The sequence below is a fragment of the Ceratosolen solmsi genome, unplaced genomic scaffold (genome assembly GCF_000503995.2).
Source record: "Ceratosolen solmsi marchali unplaced genomic scaffold, CerSol_1.0 scaffold27, whole genome shotgun sequence".
Lineage (NCBI taxonomy): Eukaryota > Metazoa > Arthropoda > Insecta > Hymenoptera > Agaonidae > Ceratosolen > Ceratosolen solmsi.
The window spans coordinates 6,156,143-6,179,448 of NW_011948426.1; the positions used below are offsets into that span (position 1 = coordinate 6,156,143).

The window sequence follows — 23,306 nt, forward strand, 5'->3', positions numbered from 1 at the left end:
ATTTAAATAGATAAAAATTTTTTAGTTAAATAATAAAATAATATTCTATATATATCAGATTATTAGTTATACTATTGTAATTATTATAAGATAAATTAAAGTTCTTAAAACACTGCAATATTTTATTATTTCAATAATTGTTATTAAAAATGAAAAATTTCAATATAAAATCCTTTTCTTTAAATTTTCAGAAAAACTCATAAAATATTAAATTTAAAAATATCTTTAATAAATAATATATTAAATTATAATAGAGTATAATGCACGCAATTGTATATAAAATGCTGTAATAATAAATGCTAATAGAGCAGAGTCATTTTTACTAATTAATTATTATTTGTAAGTAAAAAACTGAAAATTTTATTTAAAAAATTAAATAGTACGTTTATATTTTTATTTCTACATAAATAATTTACTTGGCTATAACCTCTAAACCATTGTAATTAGTAAGATATAGGACTAAAAACGGGCAAAGGAAACCCAATTTGTAAGTAATATATGAATACGAAATATTATCGTTCGAAATAGGGAAGAGTAGGATATTTAATTCTGTTTTAGTAACATTTATCGTTTTTACTTTTCCTGTTTTATTATATTGCACATATCGAATCCGCGATCTTGCGAATCTGCGACATAAACCTTCTGACTGATGATTGCGACCACCTATTTTGTAAAGCGAGCATATTCGGAATCAACAATCAACAGTTACCTCAATGAGGATACTTCCAAAGATTTAGAGATAACAGTAACAAAATTAAGCGAAAACGCTGTCAGGGCCATTTCATCATATTCTTGTTCGAATATTGGAAGTGCCAGCCTCTAATTATTGCTACACCCTTCATATTTTATTTATGCATACAACGAGACTTGGCACAAAATTCACGAATTTATATAGCGCTGTTTTGAATAATTATAAATTTCGTATCTATTTCAAGTTGTAAGCTTTTTAAAATATGCATACTTGTTACTATTCAGAGGGTTACGTAAGCTTTATTTAATTATTTCAAATTTCTAATCCACAAGAAACTATTTCAACAGTAATTTATTAATATACTTATTTACTTAATAACTTACATATTCTACGCTTTGTATTGCATTTAAATTCAATGAATGATAACAAAGAATTTAATAACAGTAAATTGTATAAGAAATAAAATTAAACTTATGAAATTATAATTTAATAAACTTCTTATAAAATAATATTTATAAAGCACCATGAAAACAAATAAACATTAATTATTCCGTTATTAGAAAAGAATAGATACAAATTTTTGCAATATTTTATTATAAAATAAATTATTATTTTAAAAGATGTTTAAACATTAAATATCTATTTTAATTAATATAATGTAATATAACAATTAAAATTACCAGCTTAATTTTAATAATAGATTAAATTATATATATTCAATATATTTACTGTATTTATATATAAATATACATATATATATAAGTTCTTATAATATGATAACAAATTATTTTGAAATTTGGTAATTGTATGACTATTTTTGAAATGTTGAATACCTAAAGAAATAATTTATTACCGCTAAAAGTACATTGCGATATACTTTCTTCTCATGCTAGCTTTTAAGGTCAAGAGAAAGTTTAGCAGTGGCCCAATACAAGTTATTGCATTTTACTGTTTTCCTTTTAGATTTAAAATATCGCAAATATATAAATTTTCTCTAAATTTTTAATATATACGTTATATTTAGGAAATATATATTTTAGAAATAAATTATATACTTCTTATGATAATCTTAATTTTTAATGAATTACTTAAAATAATTTCATTTATCTAAAGAGTTCATTAATTCGATTAACTAATGTGAGTATTTAATTTAAAATTAATTATTTTTACGTAAGCCATTACGTACTAACATTCAGTAAGAGTTTGCAATCTGTTTGGATTGATCTGATTATTAGAATATCATTCTAATAATTATAATAAGAATCAAATCATTGCAATATTCATTGCAGAAAAACATCAAAATATGTACAATTTATAAATCATTTAAAAATATTTTGAAAGTTTCGATATTTTATTTTGTAATATTTCATCAATTATTATAATTGGTTTTAGTTTTTATATTTTTCAATTTGCGTATTTAACTTTATATGTACCGACATTTAGTTTACACAAGTCCAGATATTATATCATATATAATACTATTCTTAATATTGAATAAAAAATAATTATACATTGCATAAAATTGACAACACGCTTTATTTATTTAGTTTAATGATGAATTAAAACTGCAATAATTATATTTATATAAATCTATTTAACAAACAAAAGGAAAAAATACTATAAATTTGCATATCAACGATTTAGAATCGTCTTCAATTCATAACTTAACACTACTTAAAGTGCCTTATTTAAATTACTAAATCTTCAATTAATAGTCAAATTACCGAATAATGAAGAAAGAATGAAAAATTTTCGCTTTTCATAGTAATTATACGCATATCTTTGATTAAGTAGACAAAATTGTTTTAGAATTTATTTAAATAATAAAATCAATATATCTAATAAATAACTAACCAATTTTATTTAGAATCCAAAATTGAAAAATTTTACATTTAATTTTGGTGTTTATAATAAAAATAAATATTGTTCAAAATATATTGAAACACAAAATTTATAAAATATGTAAGAAATTACAATATGAATTTTTTAATTAAAAATATGAAATTAAAAGATTTTTACCTATAACATACAGATTAACATGACGTATATTAAAATAATTAGTGGTATAATTAATAAATATTCCAAAATTTGTTTCTATAATTTAATTTTAATAATTCAGGTATAATCAAATTAATGTAATCTATATATTATTTATTTTATATGTATAAAATATAAAATAATTTTTTTTAAGAATTCAGGTATAGTCAAATAAATGTAATCTATTACTTATTCTATATTATTTTATTTTATTTTTTTTTATGTATACTAAATAAAATATTTTTTTTAATAAATTTACTAATTCATATAATTTTTCAATATATAATTTTATAAAAACAGAATAGATTTAAAAATTGGGCTAAATCTAAATTTAATAATAATTGAAATTCAATAAAAGTTTCGTTTATAATAATAAATTTAATAATAATTTATAATAATAATGAGTACAAATAATCTAATTTTTTATAATAATGTAAAAACAATTAAAAAATCAATTAAACAATTAAAAAAATATAATCTGTAATTAAAATAATAAGCAATATTAATTAAAAAATTATATTTTAATCAATCTATTAAAACTTAAAGAAATGTATATAATATTTTTTTTTTAAATAATTATATAAAAATTTAATAATATAATTCTCTATATTCTTAACTGTCAAAAATTGTTCAAGATATAATTATATATAGAAAACATGAATCTGCACTATATATTAAAAAAAACATGCACATAAAAATTTGTAAATATAATTGTCTATATTCTTAATTGTCAAAAATCCCTCAAGATTAGATTTAATTGATCTAATGTAATAATTAATTAGTGATAGAAATATTATTCTATTTATTTAATATTTATTAATAACAAATATGTATTAAGAACACATATTAAAAGGCAATTATATTTGCAATTAGTAATATTTAAAATTCTCCATTCAAATAATATAATTAATTAATTGGAAATTTATATAAATTTAATATATATTTTTTTTGTCATATATAGTTAACATTTTTCCTAATCTTAAAATCTGAAAATATATTCGCGTACAAAATTTAAATAAATTCTAGCCATTTATTTTAACACTGTATGAAATTGCTCTAAAATCTATTATCAATTATCAAAACATATCTTCAATTTCCACGTACGTTTATCTGTGGGAAGACATTGGTACATATATTAGGTGGTACATACATAGGTGCACTTTTTTACATAAATTTATATTACTCATAAGATATTTCTTCAGGTATGAGTATTTCATTTTTGTAAATAATATAATAAAATACTTATGATAAATAAATGTAATATTATTGACATACAAATTATTTTCAAACAAATTGTTATTATTTTATTTATCTTTTATTAGATTATACTTTAAATTAACAAAAACCATTTTTAAATCTAAACATAAATACTCATTGGTAAATAATTTAATTTTATAATAACATTATTTCACATTTATTCAATGTATCATTTATAAAGCAATTAAACTATTAAATTTATTTAAAAATTGTGATTTTATATAAAATAATATGTAACAGTATATACCCAACTATACCAGGTAAATTTGTAATATTACAAAATTGTATAATAGTGAACAGATGTTGAGAAATGATTAATATTCGTTGATCAGTGAAAGTAACAATTATTTCTATGCAGAATTTATTTTACTAATTTTAATTTTTCATAATTAGAAAAAAATAATAAGAACAATTTCTCTGCTTTTTGATAAGTTAAAGAAAAAAAGTAGCACAAGGCCAAAATCTCAGCTACAATAGTACTCTAACTATGCATATTGCAATTAGAACAATACTATTTAAATACTAGCACTTAATGAAATATTTTATTTTTCATATTCATAATTACTTTACCATTCTATCTTGAAAATTATTTTAATTCTAAAACTTATAATTTAAAATAAAAAAATCAGCATATCTAAATAAATGTTGTGTTTTTATTTTGCAGAGTATCTAATATTATGTCAGAATTAATAAACTACTTATGTGTTAATAAAAATTCATAGCTATCTCAAAATAAATAAATTTATGTATAGTAATTTTATACTGAATATTTAGATTTTTCTAATTAATTTATTCTTATTCATTCTTATACATTTTATTTATATTGAAATAAATGAATTCGTAGATGTTTGAATGTTATTTTATAATGTTTTTTCAGTACTTTATAATTTACCTTTTTCACCTAATGAACATTTTGTAATTATTCCAGTTTCCATTTTTTTTAGATTGTATTTATTGAATATTTATTTACACTATATACACCTGCATATATATGAAAAATACCTACATATAAAGTGAGATATATCATTATATTTGTATCTATTGCATATGAAGTTAAAATTAATTATAAATTATTCTATCGATTAGAAATGACAATATTTTATGACAATTTTTTTGCAAATTGAGTCACAAAAATCGAAAATAAGGACTTTGAAATAAATTATTCGTTTAAATGAGTTTTTGAATATTATTTAATACTGCTTATCTCAAACAATTATTTTTCATCTCATTCAAAAATTTAATGTGAAAAAATATATAATTGTGTATGAAATATATGCTAATTTCTATTTAAATATTCATCAAAAGCCTTTAGTATACGATTGAATATAAGACTTCTTTAGAGAAATTTTTTCACTCTGTATTAAAAATATATTCCATAACCTAAAAGATACTCACTTCCGCAAGTACTAGATAATCGTATGAGAAGGTTAATAAAGAAAGAAAAACCCACACATTCTGTATGCCGTGAAGGTATTCGTAATGTACGGATCATGCAGTTACGCTGCAATGCTTTGACAGCAAAGGAGAAAGCAAAATTGGAAGGTCGTGTTGATAGAAAGTGAATCGCAAGAATTGTAAATGTGTTGACCGCGTTATGCATGTATAAAGCATATACATAGTCCACTTTTTGTTAAGATGACTCACGACTCGCTTATTCGTAAAATCTCAAAGGGGGAGGGGGTTTTAATTCTTATTTGTATTCTAGACTTGCTTTCTTTTCTTTTTATGGCAAGCAAGCTATTAGTTTATTATTCTGAAAGAGCAGAAAAATTGGCTTTCTTTTATTTAGTACTTGTTACATAACTATATACAGATTTAGTTTTATTTAATCCGAAATAAATAATATTAATAAACATTTACACACTTTTTAATTAATAGGAATTTCCACGTTTCAAAAATGTTTGATCAATTTAATATATATTTGGAAAAAAAATGTTTTTTAATGTACTACGTTACTTATAACATATATAGTCTAATACATACGCCCAACACTGGGTATCAAAATTGCTTTAAAGTGTAGAAGGTGACAAATTGAAGAGATCACGTTTATCTATTTGTATTAAGAAAAAAACGAAATGGAAAGAGGTAGAAAGAATAATTGCAAAGTGTCGTTAGATAAAATAATGAATTTATCTTTAATACTGGCATGTACCTTCTCTCTCTCGAAGCTGTTTAAAGCTGCCTTTCATGTGCGTTCACATCAATTATCCTAGTATCATTTCTACGTTTATCACATTTCTAATTATACATGTTTACGACATTTTTATTTGTGTTCTTTCTGATTATGAGATTTAACAATGCTATTTAACATATAAAGCCTATCGTTGGTTATCAATTATTTCTTGTATGAAAATATTTTCGGAATACAAAGGAGCACAAAGCTTGATCATTAATGTAATTTTAATGTATTTCTATTCAGTTAATACGTACGTCAACTGATTACTTCGTATACAGTGTATTCGATATATGTATACTGACTCTGTATGACATATATATACACACATACACATATTTTAGATATAATATATACGTAACATTAAATATACATAATATAATATTTGAAATTATTAATTATAACAATGGCTTCCAACTAACTTTAATAACTAACTCTAATATAAATTTATTTAGTGCTAATCAATCAATGATAGATATCACAATGATTGAAACACATTTTAAATCTTAAGTTAATTCTTAATATGTATATTAATTATGAAGTTTATATATTAAAATGCTTGAAAATTTTTAAAATATTAAATTCTATATTTTTCACATATATCGCTAATTTTTAAATATTTAATTAATGCTTAATATTCATATAATATATAAAGTTAAAATTTTAATTAGCACTTTACAATAATTTAAATTTATAAATATTTATAAATTATGAATACCTATACATAATAATAAATATATAAATAAGTAATTCTGTGCATATACCTACATGGAATTGTTTAATTATATAGTTATATAATTATCATACTTTCTGTATCTTTCTTTAACTTACAATTAATGTCATAGCTATTATTTATCAAGATTGAAATCGATTAAATTAATATTTATATAAATGATTTAGTTTGTATAATCTTAATAATTATTTGTTTCACATAAATATTGTACATATTTATTATAAAATTTATAACTAAAGCAAATGAGATTGCTAGAAAAATATTTATAAAACATAAATCGTATTTAATACAATTAAATGCAAATAAAGTAATTAAATGCAATAAATATATTTTATTTATATATTATATTTTTAAATACAAATTGTTAATTATATGCTACCATTTCTTCAAAATCCGTCTATCCTTTTATATATTAAGATGTTTTATTTATTTTTTCATTTAATAAGAATATTAAACATTTTTATTCAAATATTTAAAAGGTTCATTAAAAAAAAACATCTACATATACTAGCGTCTATAAATTAAAGTATTCAATTAAGAAAGCTAATAAAAAATTGTTAATAAAATGTAAGAAATTTGTAAAAGTATTATTAATAATATTACATTAAAATGAAATAAATTTATATTAATATCTAAATATCAAAAATAGATAATTTATTTAAATGTATATATATATATATATTAATATCCAGTTTAATTATCATATTTTGATTATTATAGATTATTATATGAAAATTTATTTATTCAGAATGAATGATAAAAATGTTTAACTGCACAGAAGTGGGAAAATCATTAACTTATTTGTTTGGAAAAAAGTAATTGTTACTGTTACTGACTAATTCAGAATTTAAAAATACATATAACGTGATAAACTCTTCAATGTCAGTTTAAATATTTATCGATTATATTAAATAATATGCAAAATCATAGAGTATAGAACAGCGTGTGAAAATAGTAATACTTATAAAAAGCATGCTCGATTTGTCGATTTGTGATCGGCAGAAACATTGATTTGAAGCTCTGACAATGAAAAAGAACGAGTGTCGAAGGCCTCGCGAAACTCGAAAGCGAACGAATCCCCCACCTCGAAATGATGAGGTGCTTAGAGGAGCGGCTTACTTGTCCCTGGGACGTGGTTATGAACAGCAGTCAGCATCTCGCCATCCTGAGCGTTACTCGGTGCTCCTTCAACCATTGTACAGGTGCGCGCGCTTTCATGTTCTACTAGATTGCTTAAAATCCGGTTTCAATTTTATCTTATTAATTCATTTTAAGTGCTCGATTTTATTGAAAGTGTGGATTTTTACAACTATCTATAGTGCTTGACAATAAATAGCCATTTCTTCTTCTATTCCTGCAATTTACTTCTCATTTGCTTCACTATACACCTGCTACTAATAATTAAGCTATTAACGTTTGGTCTTATATCCTGCGCATATTGTTGTCAAAATCTTTTTGCAAGTTACATTCTTTTATTATTTAATTTTTAAAAATTTTTGTTGCCTCACATATCTCCTCAACGTATTTATGTAGTACTTATATCATATGGATTATTTTGTGATGATAAATATTATCCAAATAACACGATCTTCGGTTTTTTAAATGTTATTCAAAAAGTTACTAAATGTTTATTAGAATTCTAAAAGATTTATTTTATATACTCGTAAATATATATAAAATCGTATTATTTTAATATAAATATTCATTTGCTAATAAATAACTATTTAAATATACATCAAATATAAATTTGATATATCATTTAATGTAACATATACAATAAAAAGGTATTATATTTAAGTTTTAATTAACCAATGAAAACATAACATTGTAAAAAATAACTTTTTTAACACTAGTTCTTACAGTTTTAAAAAATACATACCGATTAAAATGACGAAGTTTTCTAAAAATTTTCCTAACTGGAAATCAAATTAAAACCGTATTTTATAAAATTTAGCTCTGTGTGATGTAACATATATTTATGTTCTTCAAAAGTGAAAGTATGTGTCTTGTTCCACGAGTTTTTTGTAACTGTTTTAGATATAACGACTGTTACATTACGGTTAAATTTAATTAATAAAATATAAGTAAATTAAAAAGTATACCAATTTTTTATTCTTATATTTGTAACAACTACTTATATGAATCGACTTATAATATTGATATATTAATAATTTAGTTGAATGCTAGTTTTGAAAGAAACAAATTCCATTGATTCTAAATGTGTTTAAATCAAATATATTAATGATTAAATTTTATATAAAAATAACATAGGATATCTAAATTATTTTTTAACGATTATTCAGTATTTGAACCTATAGTAAAATATCATCAAATAAATTAAAATATATATTTTGCTCGTTAAAAAATAATGAAAGAAAATAATAATAATAATCTAAACAATATCTTACGGAATCCAAATGAATTCGATTAAAAAGTAATTAAATGGCATCCATATCAAGTCTTATTGCTTATGATTAATTGGAAATAGTTTTATATAAAATTTATATAAAATAGAATATATAAAATTATAATAAATCAGTCATTGTTATAATTTTTCTTAATATTTTATTCAAAGTTATTTAAACAATATGAAAATTTTATTATAATTCAAATTTGATGGCTTCCTACTTTAATTCATCAACAAACATTTTTTAATTTAATAATATATTTTAAACCTAAATTTGACTATTTTATAGATTCAATTCAAATTACAAAACCATATCTAAATAACAAATTAAATTACATAAATATATTAATTAATTTTAATCATGATCATAAAAATGGACACACGTTTTCTTAAATAACTATAATAATATAGAAATTTATATTCTTTTCCACTACGTGGAACTTTTGTACTACTGTGCTAATTTCTCTAAATATCTATATAATTTATATAAATAAATTGAAAAATATTGTAATGTATTTTAACTCTTTACATTATTATTATAAATAATAATTAATAGAAATTACTAAAATAATTAAAATAATTAGAATTATATAGATAATGGTTTCAGAAGCTTAGTTTAATAATGTTATCGAAATTACAATTAGTAATTGTATAAATTGTTAACTATAAATAAAATTTTAATTTTATATGCTTTATATTTCCATAAATATTAATTCTGTTCAGATAGAAATTTTATGAAAATATTGATTTAAATTGTATACAACTTATTTAAATTTTTTATTTCACGCGCATGTATCCAATATTCTCGAAATATTTTATATTTTACACAATCATTATTAAATCTTTTCTAAATAACATGTATAAATTTTGAAATTTCATAACAATAAATCAGTAAAAAGATTCATAGTACTATACTGAGTAATTTGAAAAGCATCTAAAATCGATCACAGCAAGAAAATAATATTCACAAAAAGAGATACAAGATGACAATTAAAATCGCATGTTAAGTATGTAAAAGAAATATTTCTATACCATCCGTGTAGCTTCTTATATTTTTTTTTGAATCCCTATTCAAGGCCGTAAACTCAACGATATGCCATTCGTCACTTATATGCCTGTACTGATATTTATTTAACTAAATATTTTTCTCTACATCATAACGCGTGACTTCACTTCTAAAGTTACATAATTATTGTGCCAATCTGTGGGTCAGACTATGTTATAAATTTCTATTGAATATATAAATTTATAAATTTATATAAATTTATTTCCTTTTCTTTTTTCATTATTACATTGTATATAAAAATATAAAAATAAATTAAGAAAATTGAAACTATATACATATTTTTCTAAAATTCTCAAAATTTGTTTAATACAAACTTTTAATCGGTTAATTCATGAGAATTAAATTATGATATTTTCCATTACAAACAATACATCTCACTTTAATTCATATTCTTTATGCAACAGTTTCAAAATAAATTTAATATATTTGAATAACTAACCCTATTTCTAATATTTATTTCAAGTAAAATTATAATTTTAAAAATTAAAAAATCCTTAATTACATTAAATATTAAACAATACATTTTTTAACGATAACACTTATAAAATAAAATTAATATGAATTACAAGTTTAAATGTCAATTCAATTATTAAGTGTAATATAAATTCTTTTCGAGGATTCATTCAAGAATAATTCAAGAAGAATTTAAGAAGCTTAAGTTTTATTTTTAACCATCATTGTATTTTTAAACAAAATTTCATTTTATTTACCAATAAATGCAAGTTTTACTCATATATAATCTTTTAATTAATTATTTTGAGTTTACATATTCTTATTTAATATTATAAAACTATTTGAAAGCCTAAAGAGAACTACCAATATTTCATATCTTTGAATAAACATTTTTCTTAAATTACATTATATTGATCATAGTTTATGTATTAACATATGTTATTTAAAAACTGTTACCCTGAAATTACATTTAAAAATTCATTAAATGATAAATGTTAAAATTACAATACGTGTGTTATAGAAAAAATAACTTTTTTTGCCGAGAGTTATATATCGAATAAGACTGTGAAAGCAAAAACTAATCAGCATGTTTATTATTGTAAGTTTATAAATTTTATTAAGCCTGTAATGAAAAGTGAAAGTATGTAAATGTAAAATCAAAATCAAAATATAAAATAAAATAGTAATTGAAATTATCCTTAGTTCCTATCTGCAGCAGAATGGGAGGTCAACAGCAAAGGGATATATATAAGTGCAACTTGAGTTTGAAAGCTCAAAACATAGCGAAATCAGAACTGCGGGAGGATGAACAGACACGTGAACACGCGCTCGAACAGTTCCGCGATTGGATTGAAAAACACCCGAGTATCACAAAATGCAGAACCGACGCCGTCTTTTTATTACGATTCCTCAGAACCAAGAAGTTTAGCTTGCCACTAGCTGAGGATATGCTTGAACGCTACTTAACTATAAGACAACTATATCCCGACTGGTTTCAGAACCTGGACATCGACGATCCAGAGATTGAATCTATTATTGATGCAGGCTATCTTGTACCTCTACTGCAGAGGGATTTCCATGGCAGAAAAGTTATCCTTTCATGTGCTGGTAAGTCATACAGAAAAATCTTTAAATGATTTATTTGCAATAACTATTATTAGCTATTGTTATTCTTATATATATATATATATAATTATATAAATCAAAGATATTTAGATAATTAATATTTTTCGAATAGTGACAAATTTTAAAAATATCATTCTCGAAATACTTACATATATTAGTATTTACATTACTATGAAATTATATAAATATAAGATACTTTTCCAAAAAATATTTTTTATAATTATTATTATTTATTATAGATTCGTTTTGTAATCTTAATACTAATTATTAAAAATAAAATACAATTATATAAATTGGTTTTTAGGAAAATATAGCTCTATTAGATTTTATTGGTAATACACATACGTCATTTTGTGATTTTTCAATGTTATAATTTTTATTGTATACAAAAATTCTAGAATATTTAGAACATGTATATTAGACGTTCAATTACTACTACTGTATTTACTGCTTATTTTTAAAAATTTTATTTATATTTTGTAATATTTAAACGAAACAATCTTTACTGATTAAAAATATTTATTAATTATATTTTAATATGTATAAAAAATATTTCTTCTATAAAAATTAAATACTTCTTAGAGAATTAAAATATGAAAATTATAAACATAAAATTTTATTTAATTAATTTTTAAAGAAGAAATCATTTATTAAAAAATAGAGGTAGGCAATTCATTAAAAACTTTATATGCGTGAAAATTTTATATTGTTTATGTGTAATTTATTGCTTAAAAATCATATGTAAAATATTAATTAAGGTTTTGTATAATATTAATTTATATATTTGATATACCTACTTAATCGCATATACTTATCACTTCAATGATAATTTTTAAATCGAAATATGTATTTAAAAATAAATTCTTTGTTCTTAAATACAATTTAATCAATATTTCAATTAAATTTTTTTCATTATTTTACAGTTTATTTAATACATTTATAGAATAAATTACATCTACAATTATACTACATTTTAAAGAACATAATTATAGAAAATTGGTATCTAATTTCTGTATATAATTTATTTCCTATTACTTATACTCTTATGCTGCTAACTTTTCTTTTATAGTGAAAGTTGCAGGTGAAACCAAATAAATATATCGACCATAATAGAAACTTTAGAGTAAATTCATTTTATCATGATATTCCGAAATTAAACAATTTAATAATAACAATGGTGAGATCAGAATAGATATTTAATATAGAATACAATAACTTACAAAAAATATTATTTTGGAATTTTAATATTTCTGTTTTAAAAGCAATAAATATCAAATGAATTTTATTAAATTCAATCGTGAATAATGAAGTTTAAATAATATACGTTAAAATATCAATAATTATTGTATTAATTTTACAATTGTTATTAAAATTAATTTATATAACTTATGGCAATTAAAAAAAAACTTTAAGACAAAGTATTAGCGTGTCTATTTGAAAGAGCTTTCTAACTGTAATGAATTTATAAAATTAAATATAACTATCCCAGTCATTTTAATTTCTTGATGCTACTATTCTAAAACTGTTTCTATTACTTACATACTTATTATTTTTACTTCTAAATTTTTCTCTAAATTTAATTTAAATTTGAATAATAATACTAATAGTAATTAGTTATTTTCAGGGTCATTAAGAAAATTCAATTTAATTTATATATATAAACATGAGTATAATTAGAATAATATATTTGTATATATAATTTTTTTAGTACTATGCATAATTCAAATATAGTTTAATCATCATATTTTGATTCTTTTATTTACTTTATATAATTAATTGTATATATCATTTTCTTATGCCTATTTTATTTTAATTGTAGAGCAAGTGTTTTATAAATATTTTTATTTTAAATATTTATAGTTTTAAGATGTAAAAAAATTTTTATTTTTTATTCTTATAAAATGCCAAATGTGTTATTGTTTAATGCACATTGCAGAATAATATATTAAATATAATATATTTTATATGTATATAATATTTTTTAAATATAAATTTTCCTCGATTAATTTTCTCTACCTTACTTTAAGCCTCATTTTTTACATACATTTCTTACATGTTTCGCTATTTCCTGCTAAACTTAAGGGTATGCTTGTTTAAATCAGGTCGCTTCGATCCATACAAATTCACGTCCGCGCAGATGGTACGGGTGCACAGTCTCGTGGTGGAAGCACTCATGGATGATGAAGAGAGTCAAGTACATGGATATACACACCTGAATGACGAATCTGGATTAACGATGGGTCACTTGAGTTCCTGGTCCATAAGCGACATACGCAATATGCTCGCCTGCATCCAGAATAGTACTCCTATGCGTCACAAGGAAACACACCTCGTTAATGTACCTGGCTGTGCAACTAAAATTATCGAACTTGCTCTCTCTTTACTTAATGACAAACTTCGTTCACGCGTATTGGTAAGGTTGAGACTATATACTTAATAATTATATTAAAACGCTACATGTAAGACTGGTGGTTAATAATGGACATAATATTTACTAGGATAATTATACTTTTTGTTAAAAAATTTAATATATTTACTGATTTTTATTTTGTTTCTTGAATAAAGAATTCTAAGTTAGACGTTAAAAGCACAATTTATTCATTCATCAATTCATTTTGCTTCTGTATATTCTGTACCGGACTCGAGCTAAATTTAAGTTCGATCTATTTTTTTCTTTCACTGTATCCACAATATGATTTTATAAGGGCTACTATTAAGAATATTTATTATTAAATAGAATAATACAACATACGAAACTGATTATTCTTTATCTATCTTGGTGGTGAAGATAGACTGTTAAGTACCTTACTATTTATTAATAAAATAGACCTGGAGTCTGGATTCGAAATGTTATAAGAATTTATAATAATCTACAGCAAATTACTTAAAGATAAAATCCTGCTTTTTAATATTAAAAAAACTTATATAACTACCCATTGATTGGATAATTAATTACAATATTATTTTTATTGAAATTTATATAAATATTATATGAAATTATAAAGATAAAATTAAGATACTAGATAATAAAATTAATACTAACCATAATAATTTTCTTTTAATGTGAAAATATATTAAATAAATATTAATAAATATTAAGTAAAACCAACTACTAACTTTTAATTGTAGATATAATAAGATTTCTTCTATAAACAAAATACTGTAAATTAAATTAAGCAGTTTTATTAATTAGTTTTTTATGAATAACTGATAGTATCGACTGATTTACTTGTTTGATTTTTTAATATTTATTGCATAACAAGTATAGGTATGATTTTTAGTAATAATTCGATATAATCAATACTATTTTACTTTTCAGCTTCATAAATCCTTGGGAGATTTACAACAGGCAATAGATTTAAAAATTCTACCGAAAGAATATGGCGGTGAAATACCTCTTTCAGATATGATTGGTAATTATGTAATTATTTATTATTACTTCTAACTATAAAAACTATATTTAATAAATCAATAATTCTATTAATTTATAATTCGTAGAATAAATTAATTTAAATTATATTCAGTTTATACGAATTAAAGTTAGTAATATTTTTATTAATAAACTCCATAATAAACAAATGTTACGTTATAAATTATGCGAAGATAAAATTTTTTTTAAAAAGTCAGATATTCATTTTATAAAAATAAAGAATAAGAACCATATCAAGAGTTAAATTAAATTTTTTTAATATATCAATTATGGTAAATATTTATTAACAATTGCAGTTATAGTTAAAAATAAAAATTCAAATATTATTATTTATATTATGCTACCAATTAAATTGAATATTTTGATTTCGCAGCTGAATTTAAAAAATCGCTACGAGAAAAAAGGGATTCAATCAAAGCCTTAGACGAAATGCATATAGAAATATCACCAAAGGATAGCTGCTCAATAACTGAAGGCCTTGGAGGACTTGCAGGATCTTTTAGAAAATTAGAAGTTGATTAATTGAAAATTTTTACTTATATTTACAATTATTTAGTTTTTATTTTATTATTCTGTTTTTATCCTTATTTTATTTTTTTAAACAATAATACAAGACATCTATAAAATTAAACTATAATGTTAAACTTATTCAATTACTGTTTTTTTTAAACATTATAAATTATATTGGGTATTAAATTCAATAAACATCATATATATTATATATAAATATATCGAAATATTTTTGTTTTAAATAAGAAAGTTTTTGTAGTGAAGCGAGCCAAAAATTAAAATTATAATGTTACTTAGTTTTATAATTTTATCGTATTCTATGTAAAAGTATTATTACGGTGGTATAAGTTACCTAAAGCTTGATGTCATTTAACAAAATCACAATGATTTACATTTCTGTGATTTTGTCATTATAAACATATTAATAATGTATATTAATCTTTACAATAGTTTTTTATTCATTGAGTTACTGGTCTCATAACTTTTCAATTTTAAATTGATAATTTTAGTTTTTAAAAGTGCTTAAACTTCATTTATATTTTTAATTACACTTTATAAATTGGGTTGACATTATTAAAATACAGAATACAGGTATATATGATATTATTATTATTATAAAATGCTGTTAATAAAATTATATTCAATTTTCTATTTCATTATAATATTTATTTTATATTAAATATAAAATTAGTAAAAAAACATACATAAGGAACTGAAAGAAATATATCAACTTTTGAAATGTAATGTAAATCAAATGTAATTCAGTCAAAATTAAAATTGGTTGTATAATATGTAAAATTGTCTTAAACATTAATAATATTTTTTATTTATGATAAATTTTTATCATATCTATTGACTATAGTTTTCATTTTGTTATATTTACTACTTACATTTTATCGCTCTATTAATTTAATCAACATAAGAATAATGCTAGAAATTTATTTATGTATATTTAAATTTTCAAAATAATATAATACATTTTTAATTTGAAATCCACAAAATTTAAATAGTTTTAAATCTTGCAATTTTGAATTTGCCGGCATGTCGCACCGTTAACATGTTGGGTACACAAGTCATTATCTTAATACTATTAAATAATGAATTATAAATAAATAAAATAAAATACATGTTGAAGTGAATAAATATTCACTAAGATATTATTTATTACTTCAAAATTGTTATTACTATTTAAACAAAATTTTTTTAAACCTTAAAATTCATGTAAAATGTAATATAAATCTAACCTTAAAAATTTACTTAATTAAATAATATTTAAGTCAAAATAACGTATATAATTCCATATATATTTTTTTTTAATTATAATTATATTATATACTTCAATTATTATTGAACGGATGATTATTACGTTCAATTTTTTAAATAATTAAAAAAATTCTCTATTTTCTGAACAAACTTACACATGGGTAATAATTGTTTTCTGTTTAATTCTGTAGAACATATAAATAATACAGTACGACATAAATTATGATAAATAAGACTTGTAAAGGGCTTTTATAATAATTAAAATTTTGTATATTTATCTATAAAATTGGAATAAAATTCTATGAGGAGAAACTTTTTTATTGTATTATTAATAATATATTATATTAACATATTTTGTCTTACAAAATTTAATATTGAAATCATTATTCATGTTATTTTTACCAAACCATTTATATAAAGCAGTTATAAACATTATGTTTATTCATTTCATTTTTGCTATATAAAATTTACAAAAAATAAATAATAGTTGTGGACTGTGTTTAAAATATATTGAAATTGAAAATTGATATATAAATTATCTTATTCAAATAAAATTCAAGGTAAAACTAGATTATATTTCTACATTACGTTTTGTTTAGAATTAATATTAAATAAGTTTTATTAATATTATAAAATTAACAAATATTTATTTGTTTTCAAAGGCATTTCCTATTTTTTATTGTAATACATTTTATAAGAAATATATTATACTATCTTATAATCAACATGTGTATAACATTACCTAAGAATGTATTTATTTATAGATAGATTTACACACTCATATATATATATATATATATATATACATATTTCAATGAGATTTTATAAATCAATTTTAATTATAATATACCAAACATTTCCACTTATATCAGAAATATAATTTTTTCATGTTTCTCGAATGTTACATTTTTGTATGACTTGCGGTTTAGCATTATTAATCTAAGTATTTATGTTTTTACACAAGTATTAATAGTCTTATTATTTATTAATCTTTTTTATAATTTCTAAATTAATGATTAGTAATATTTCGTTAATAAAACCATATAAAATAATTAAAATTATATTAATTTTATAAATTTGCTTCAAATCTGTCACAGTTATTATACATTACATAGATTACATTACATTTTAGAAATGCTAGTAAAGTAGCTGACAAAGTATGAACAAATCGTATTAATGTAAAACATTCAAAGAATAATGAATGTCTGATTTGTAATACGAGCTTTACAAATAACAATAAAAAATAATAAATAAAGTATAGAATAAATAAAATTGGGATAAAAGATAAACACATTAAAGTATAATATTTGTAAAATTATTGAAATGCTAGGAGAGTTCCTGTATGTATTACTCAATTTTTAGAATAAGAATAATATTCTTGGAGAAATGGCGCCTGGCAGTATGCAACTATAATAGCAGGTCGAGTCATAGAGTTATATGATTCGAATAATTACACCCGATTGGCGCCTCTCGGAGTTGCCAAATTTCTCCCCACAGATGCCGGTAGCGGCTACTCGTTACCGCGGGAGACGGATTCTCGCTCCCGGCGATCGCCACTCGCAGTTCGCACCCATTAGGCACGGACAGTATCCGCCTTTCCCCACATGCGCGTCTCTTGCGCAGCTCTGACAATTCGTGTTCTGTTAGTTGTTACTGTCCGATATTGAGGTGCGGAGACGTTGCTCCGGCAGTTGGTCTCGATATTTTCAACCATCGTTTATCAGACTTATGTGCTGATAGATGAAAACGCTAGATAAATTGAAAGACAAGTTTTTTAAGGTCGTGCTCATCCGAAAACGACAAATCTAAACTAATCGTTTTAACTTTGAAACTAGAGTCAAGTTGTAGTTTCCCGGCAAGAAACGAGAATTCAACTTCGGTAACGCGCGTTCAACTTTCCAGTCAAACAGTTATTCCCCTCTCCTATCGCTCTTTCTACTCTCTCCCTAAAAATATTTTATCTCCCCTCCCGCAGCCCCTAGCAGTCAACTGTCCCGACCAACCAACCATACCCTACCCCCATCTACATTGTGCTATATCTATATGCATATATATTAAAAATATATATATATATACACGCAAACACACACATATACACACCTATATAAATATATATCCATCTATATATATATATATATATATATATATATATATATATATCGAGCCATCAATATCTACGCGTATGTGAACGTTTGGTGTAAGTGCGCGTGTGTATTTGCGCGCGGATGCATGCATGCATGTGACGGGCATGTATATCGGTTTTCAAGAGTGACTCAGTTCGGTGCACCCGCGTACATGGGAAATAGGAAAAAGTGTGGAGAGAAGAATATCATACATTAAACGCGATGTATGAGGCCTCAAATTCACATTGTTTTCGATTATAGATTTTTATATGAGTGCGCACATGTGAGGACGTGTACGTGTACCTGCGAAGAAGAAAAGAACGGTGGCCCTAAGAAAGTGTTACTGAAAAGAAGGGAATCCGAGAGTTGGCTAGCAAAAGAAGTAGGTATGTATGTAGAGAAAGTTTGTGCAGTTTATAGGTGTTAGGAAGTGAATAAACCAAACGGAAACGAAATCGACGTGATGCTCCGCTTGCACACGTACAGTCGTATCCATTGCTCTCCATTGACAAGAGTGGAGCAGTAAATAGGGAAGAGGCGATGAAAATGCCCCCACTATCCAACGACGCGCATATCTCGATGTCTCGATCTCATCGTTTTCTCTCTGCACTTGTCTGCCCGCACCGTGTTCTCGTCGTCGCATGCATCCGCTCGAATTCATTGTCTGGCTCTTACTCTCATACAAGCTCGTGAAGATACGAGCTCAAAAACCGAAGAGGGAAAAGAGATAGCAGTCTATCCTGCACAACTTTGTCGGGGATGTCTCATCTTCCGGAAGGGACATCCGTTCGACAGATAACGCTCTTTTCTCTTGTCTTACCCCATCCCTCAACAGTAGATGCACCTCCAAAACCAACCCGTTATCGCGCTCCAACGTTCGCTCTAACAGCTGTGCAAGTGTGATAAGAACAAGCGGCACTTGTATTCGACTTCCTTCGCCGTTTTCCCAATTTCCACAGCTGCGATTATATTGTTTCACCACTATGTTGATCACAGCAAGCATTTTGTTTGTTTCAAACGTCGCTACATCTAATTAATATTAAAAATAAATTTTATGCATTAAATGTGATAAATCAATCGATAAAATATATTAATAAGCAATGCCTGAATTGTTTTTTATAAATTATCTATTTTTTTAAATTTATAATATATGTTTATTTTACTTTAATCGCGCATATTTCTTCAAAATAAAAGTGGAAATATTAAGAAATATTTTAACACTTGACTTTTATTATCAATATTGCATTTCAGATTCTTTTCTTATCGATCAACAAAATTATTTGATTTGATATTACAATATTTAAATAGAACTAAAAATATTTATTTTCAATAATTTCATTTTTATTAATTTATTAAAAATACGAATAAGAAGGAATGACGCGATAATAATAAACTAAGACGTTTAATGTTAAATTAAATGTTTTCAGGGATTGATATTAATTAGTAATGATTGATTATCAATCAGTAAAGGTGTTTCACGTGAATCTAGTAGTCATAAACTAAATTGTACAGTGAAAAAGTGTAGTTACTCTTGCTTATTTAACGTTATGACCGTATGTAGATAAAAATAAAATATATAAATAAATACTAAGCAAGAAGAAAGATATTTTTTAACAGAAAAATTTCAACAAGCAATATCTGAGAGAAATATGTTAATAGCTAAGAGTTGTTATTTGAGCATAGTCAATAGGTAAAAGTAATAGTTTACATCTATAATTTAACTAACCATTAGCAGCCATATTACTCTGCAATTAATCACTTATACATGTTTATAATTAAATGTTTTAACAAATTCTTAAGATACATTAAGAACAACGGGTTATAACAGATTCTACTGCATTAGAATACATATATTAAATAATTAAACTAAACAAGTTTATTAAAAATATATATATTAAAAAAATAAACAAGAATTTTCTGCTATATAAATTCAATTTAATTAACTGTAAATAATAAAAGGAGTCCAAGTTTGTTTAGTAAAATTATATACATTTTTGCATCATTACATAGTTATGAAAATTAACACATACATACAAAAAATCACAACAAATTTATAATCGCTAATAAAATATTATAAATATTATATGAATATTATTTTTTATGAAAATTCTAACTGATCTTAAAAATAAAGGAAACAAATAAATCATTGCTATACAATATGTTATTATATTGTCATATAATAAAATATATTTAGATTATTATTTTAACGAATAATATATTGTTTATGTTTATTATTAATTTTTAAAATATTGATTTTCAAAATAAAAGATTTTTTATAATAAGAGTATTGATTTTATATCAATTTGTTAATTCTATTGTACATGGAGAATTAGAACGTGTAGTATTGATGAAATGTGTAATGTCCTCGAAAAAAAAATAATAACTTAAATAAGAAAACAAGTACCGAAACAAGTAACTTTCAGTCATTTGTAAAAATTTCATCTATATAAAGTTATGGATTATACTATAAACTTTTCACAGGCACGAGGATCGGTTAGCAATTATTTTTCTTTTCTGTATTTTCACTTGTTTTTATTACATTTATCTTTATATTATTAATTTATATGTTTAATTATAAATAAATATCTATCCAAAGTAAATATTCATCAAAACAAAATGTGTAAATATTTTCATATTACGATTAAAATATTTCTATAAATTATAAAAATATATTATTTTATGTGAATTATTTAATAATAGTTATGTTACAATGTTGTTATTTTATATCTATAGAATAAATAAAGTAATTCATTACTAATTTCTTAGTGCGAGCTATTGTATAAGAACTATTGTCACCATTATATATTTTTTGTATTATTCATTCAATAAAATGTACATATTTTATACTTGTAGTCGATTTTTAAAATAAAAATTTCATCATGATTAAACATACGTGATTTATTCAATGTATTATCTCATTTTAAGTAAATTTAAGTTGCTTAATTTTCACCAGTTTATAGAAAAATAAATTTTCACAATAAAGAATAATATATTATATTTATCATATAAACGACATTTTATTAAATATACTTAATGATTCTTAGTCACTTTTTTTCCTTATACATTATTAAATTAGAAATAATTAAAGTAAAACTAATTTTTAAAAATCAACTACATATTATAAATAGAAGAAGAATATTTTCATTAGAAATTATACAATATATTACATTGTCAATAATTTAGTGTATTATTATTCTTATTCCATCGAAAGCTTCTGATTTGTCCAACATTTATATAATGCAAATAATTGAATGTAAATGATTGTAATTATTAATTGAGAGTTTATAATTGTTAATTATACATTCATTGAAATATGGAAGTGACTGAAATTAATGACTTTAATTATATTTTTAAACGATATCAATATATTTTCTATTAAATACGATATAGTGTGTTGATAACAACTATTTTATATCTTTCGATTTCTTAAATTATATTTATTTTAGAAATTTACATTTGTAAATTTTAAATAAATTATTCTTTTAAAATTAATAATTTTAATGAAGTAAATAAAAATGTAATTTTTAATTTATATTTTATATACATTCAGATGTAAGATTTTTATTCTTATAACTATGGATGTAATTAAATGAATGTAATTGTCATGATTTTTAATAATTCAATTTGTGCATATATATGAGTAGATTATTTTAATTTAACAATTCTTAATTATTAATAAAAAATTTTATTTTTTCAATAGATATATTATTTACAAAATATCCATTAACATTATTTTTCGTAACTATAAATTATTATTTATAATATTACATATAATACTGAAAAAATCAATGTTATTGAATATTTAAGTATTTATATTATAAAATATTACATTAACGTTCATGCGATTTAAAATATTTTTCAATTCGGAAGTGTAAAGTGTGTGTGTGGGTGTGTATGTGCAAAAAGTGTGTGTGTGGGTGTGTATGTGCAAAAAGTGTGTGCAGCATTAAATATTTTAGAAATATTATACAAGAAAAATTATACTTTTTTAGAATAATAAAAAATATCCATTATAATGCAATTGTGCGATTTCAAATT

The 23,306-nt window shown here is 22.3% G+C and overlaps 1 protein-coding gene across 1 annotated transcript; it reads left to right on the plus strand.

Annotated features, from left to right (window-relative positions):
- Positions 1–11,485: 11,485 nt before the first annotated feature.
- LOC105363282 (clavesin-1) lies at positions 11,486–15,915 on the plus strand. The gene is made up of 4 exons (XM_011500945.1): positions 11,486–11,924; positions 14,045–14,355; positions 15,262–15,355; positions 15,746–15,915. Exons 1-4 carry the CDS (start codon positions 11,537–11,539, stop codon positions 15,892–15,894), a joined length of 942 nt encoding a protein of 313 aa, XP_011499247.1. The 5' UTR covers positions 11,486–11,536; the 3' UTR covers positions 15,895–15,915.
- The last annotated feature ends 7,391 nt before the right edge of the window (positions 15,916–23,306 follow it).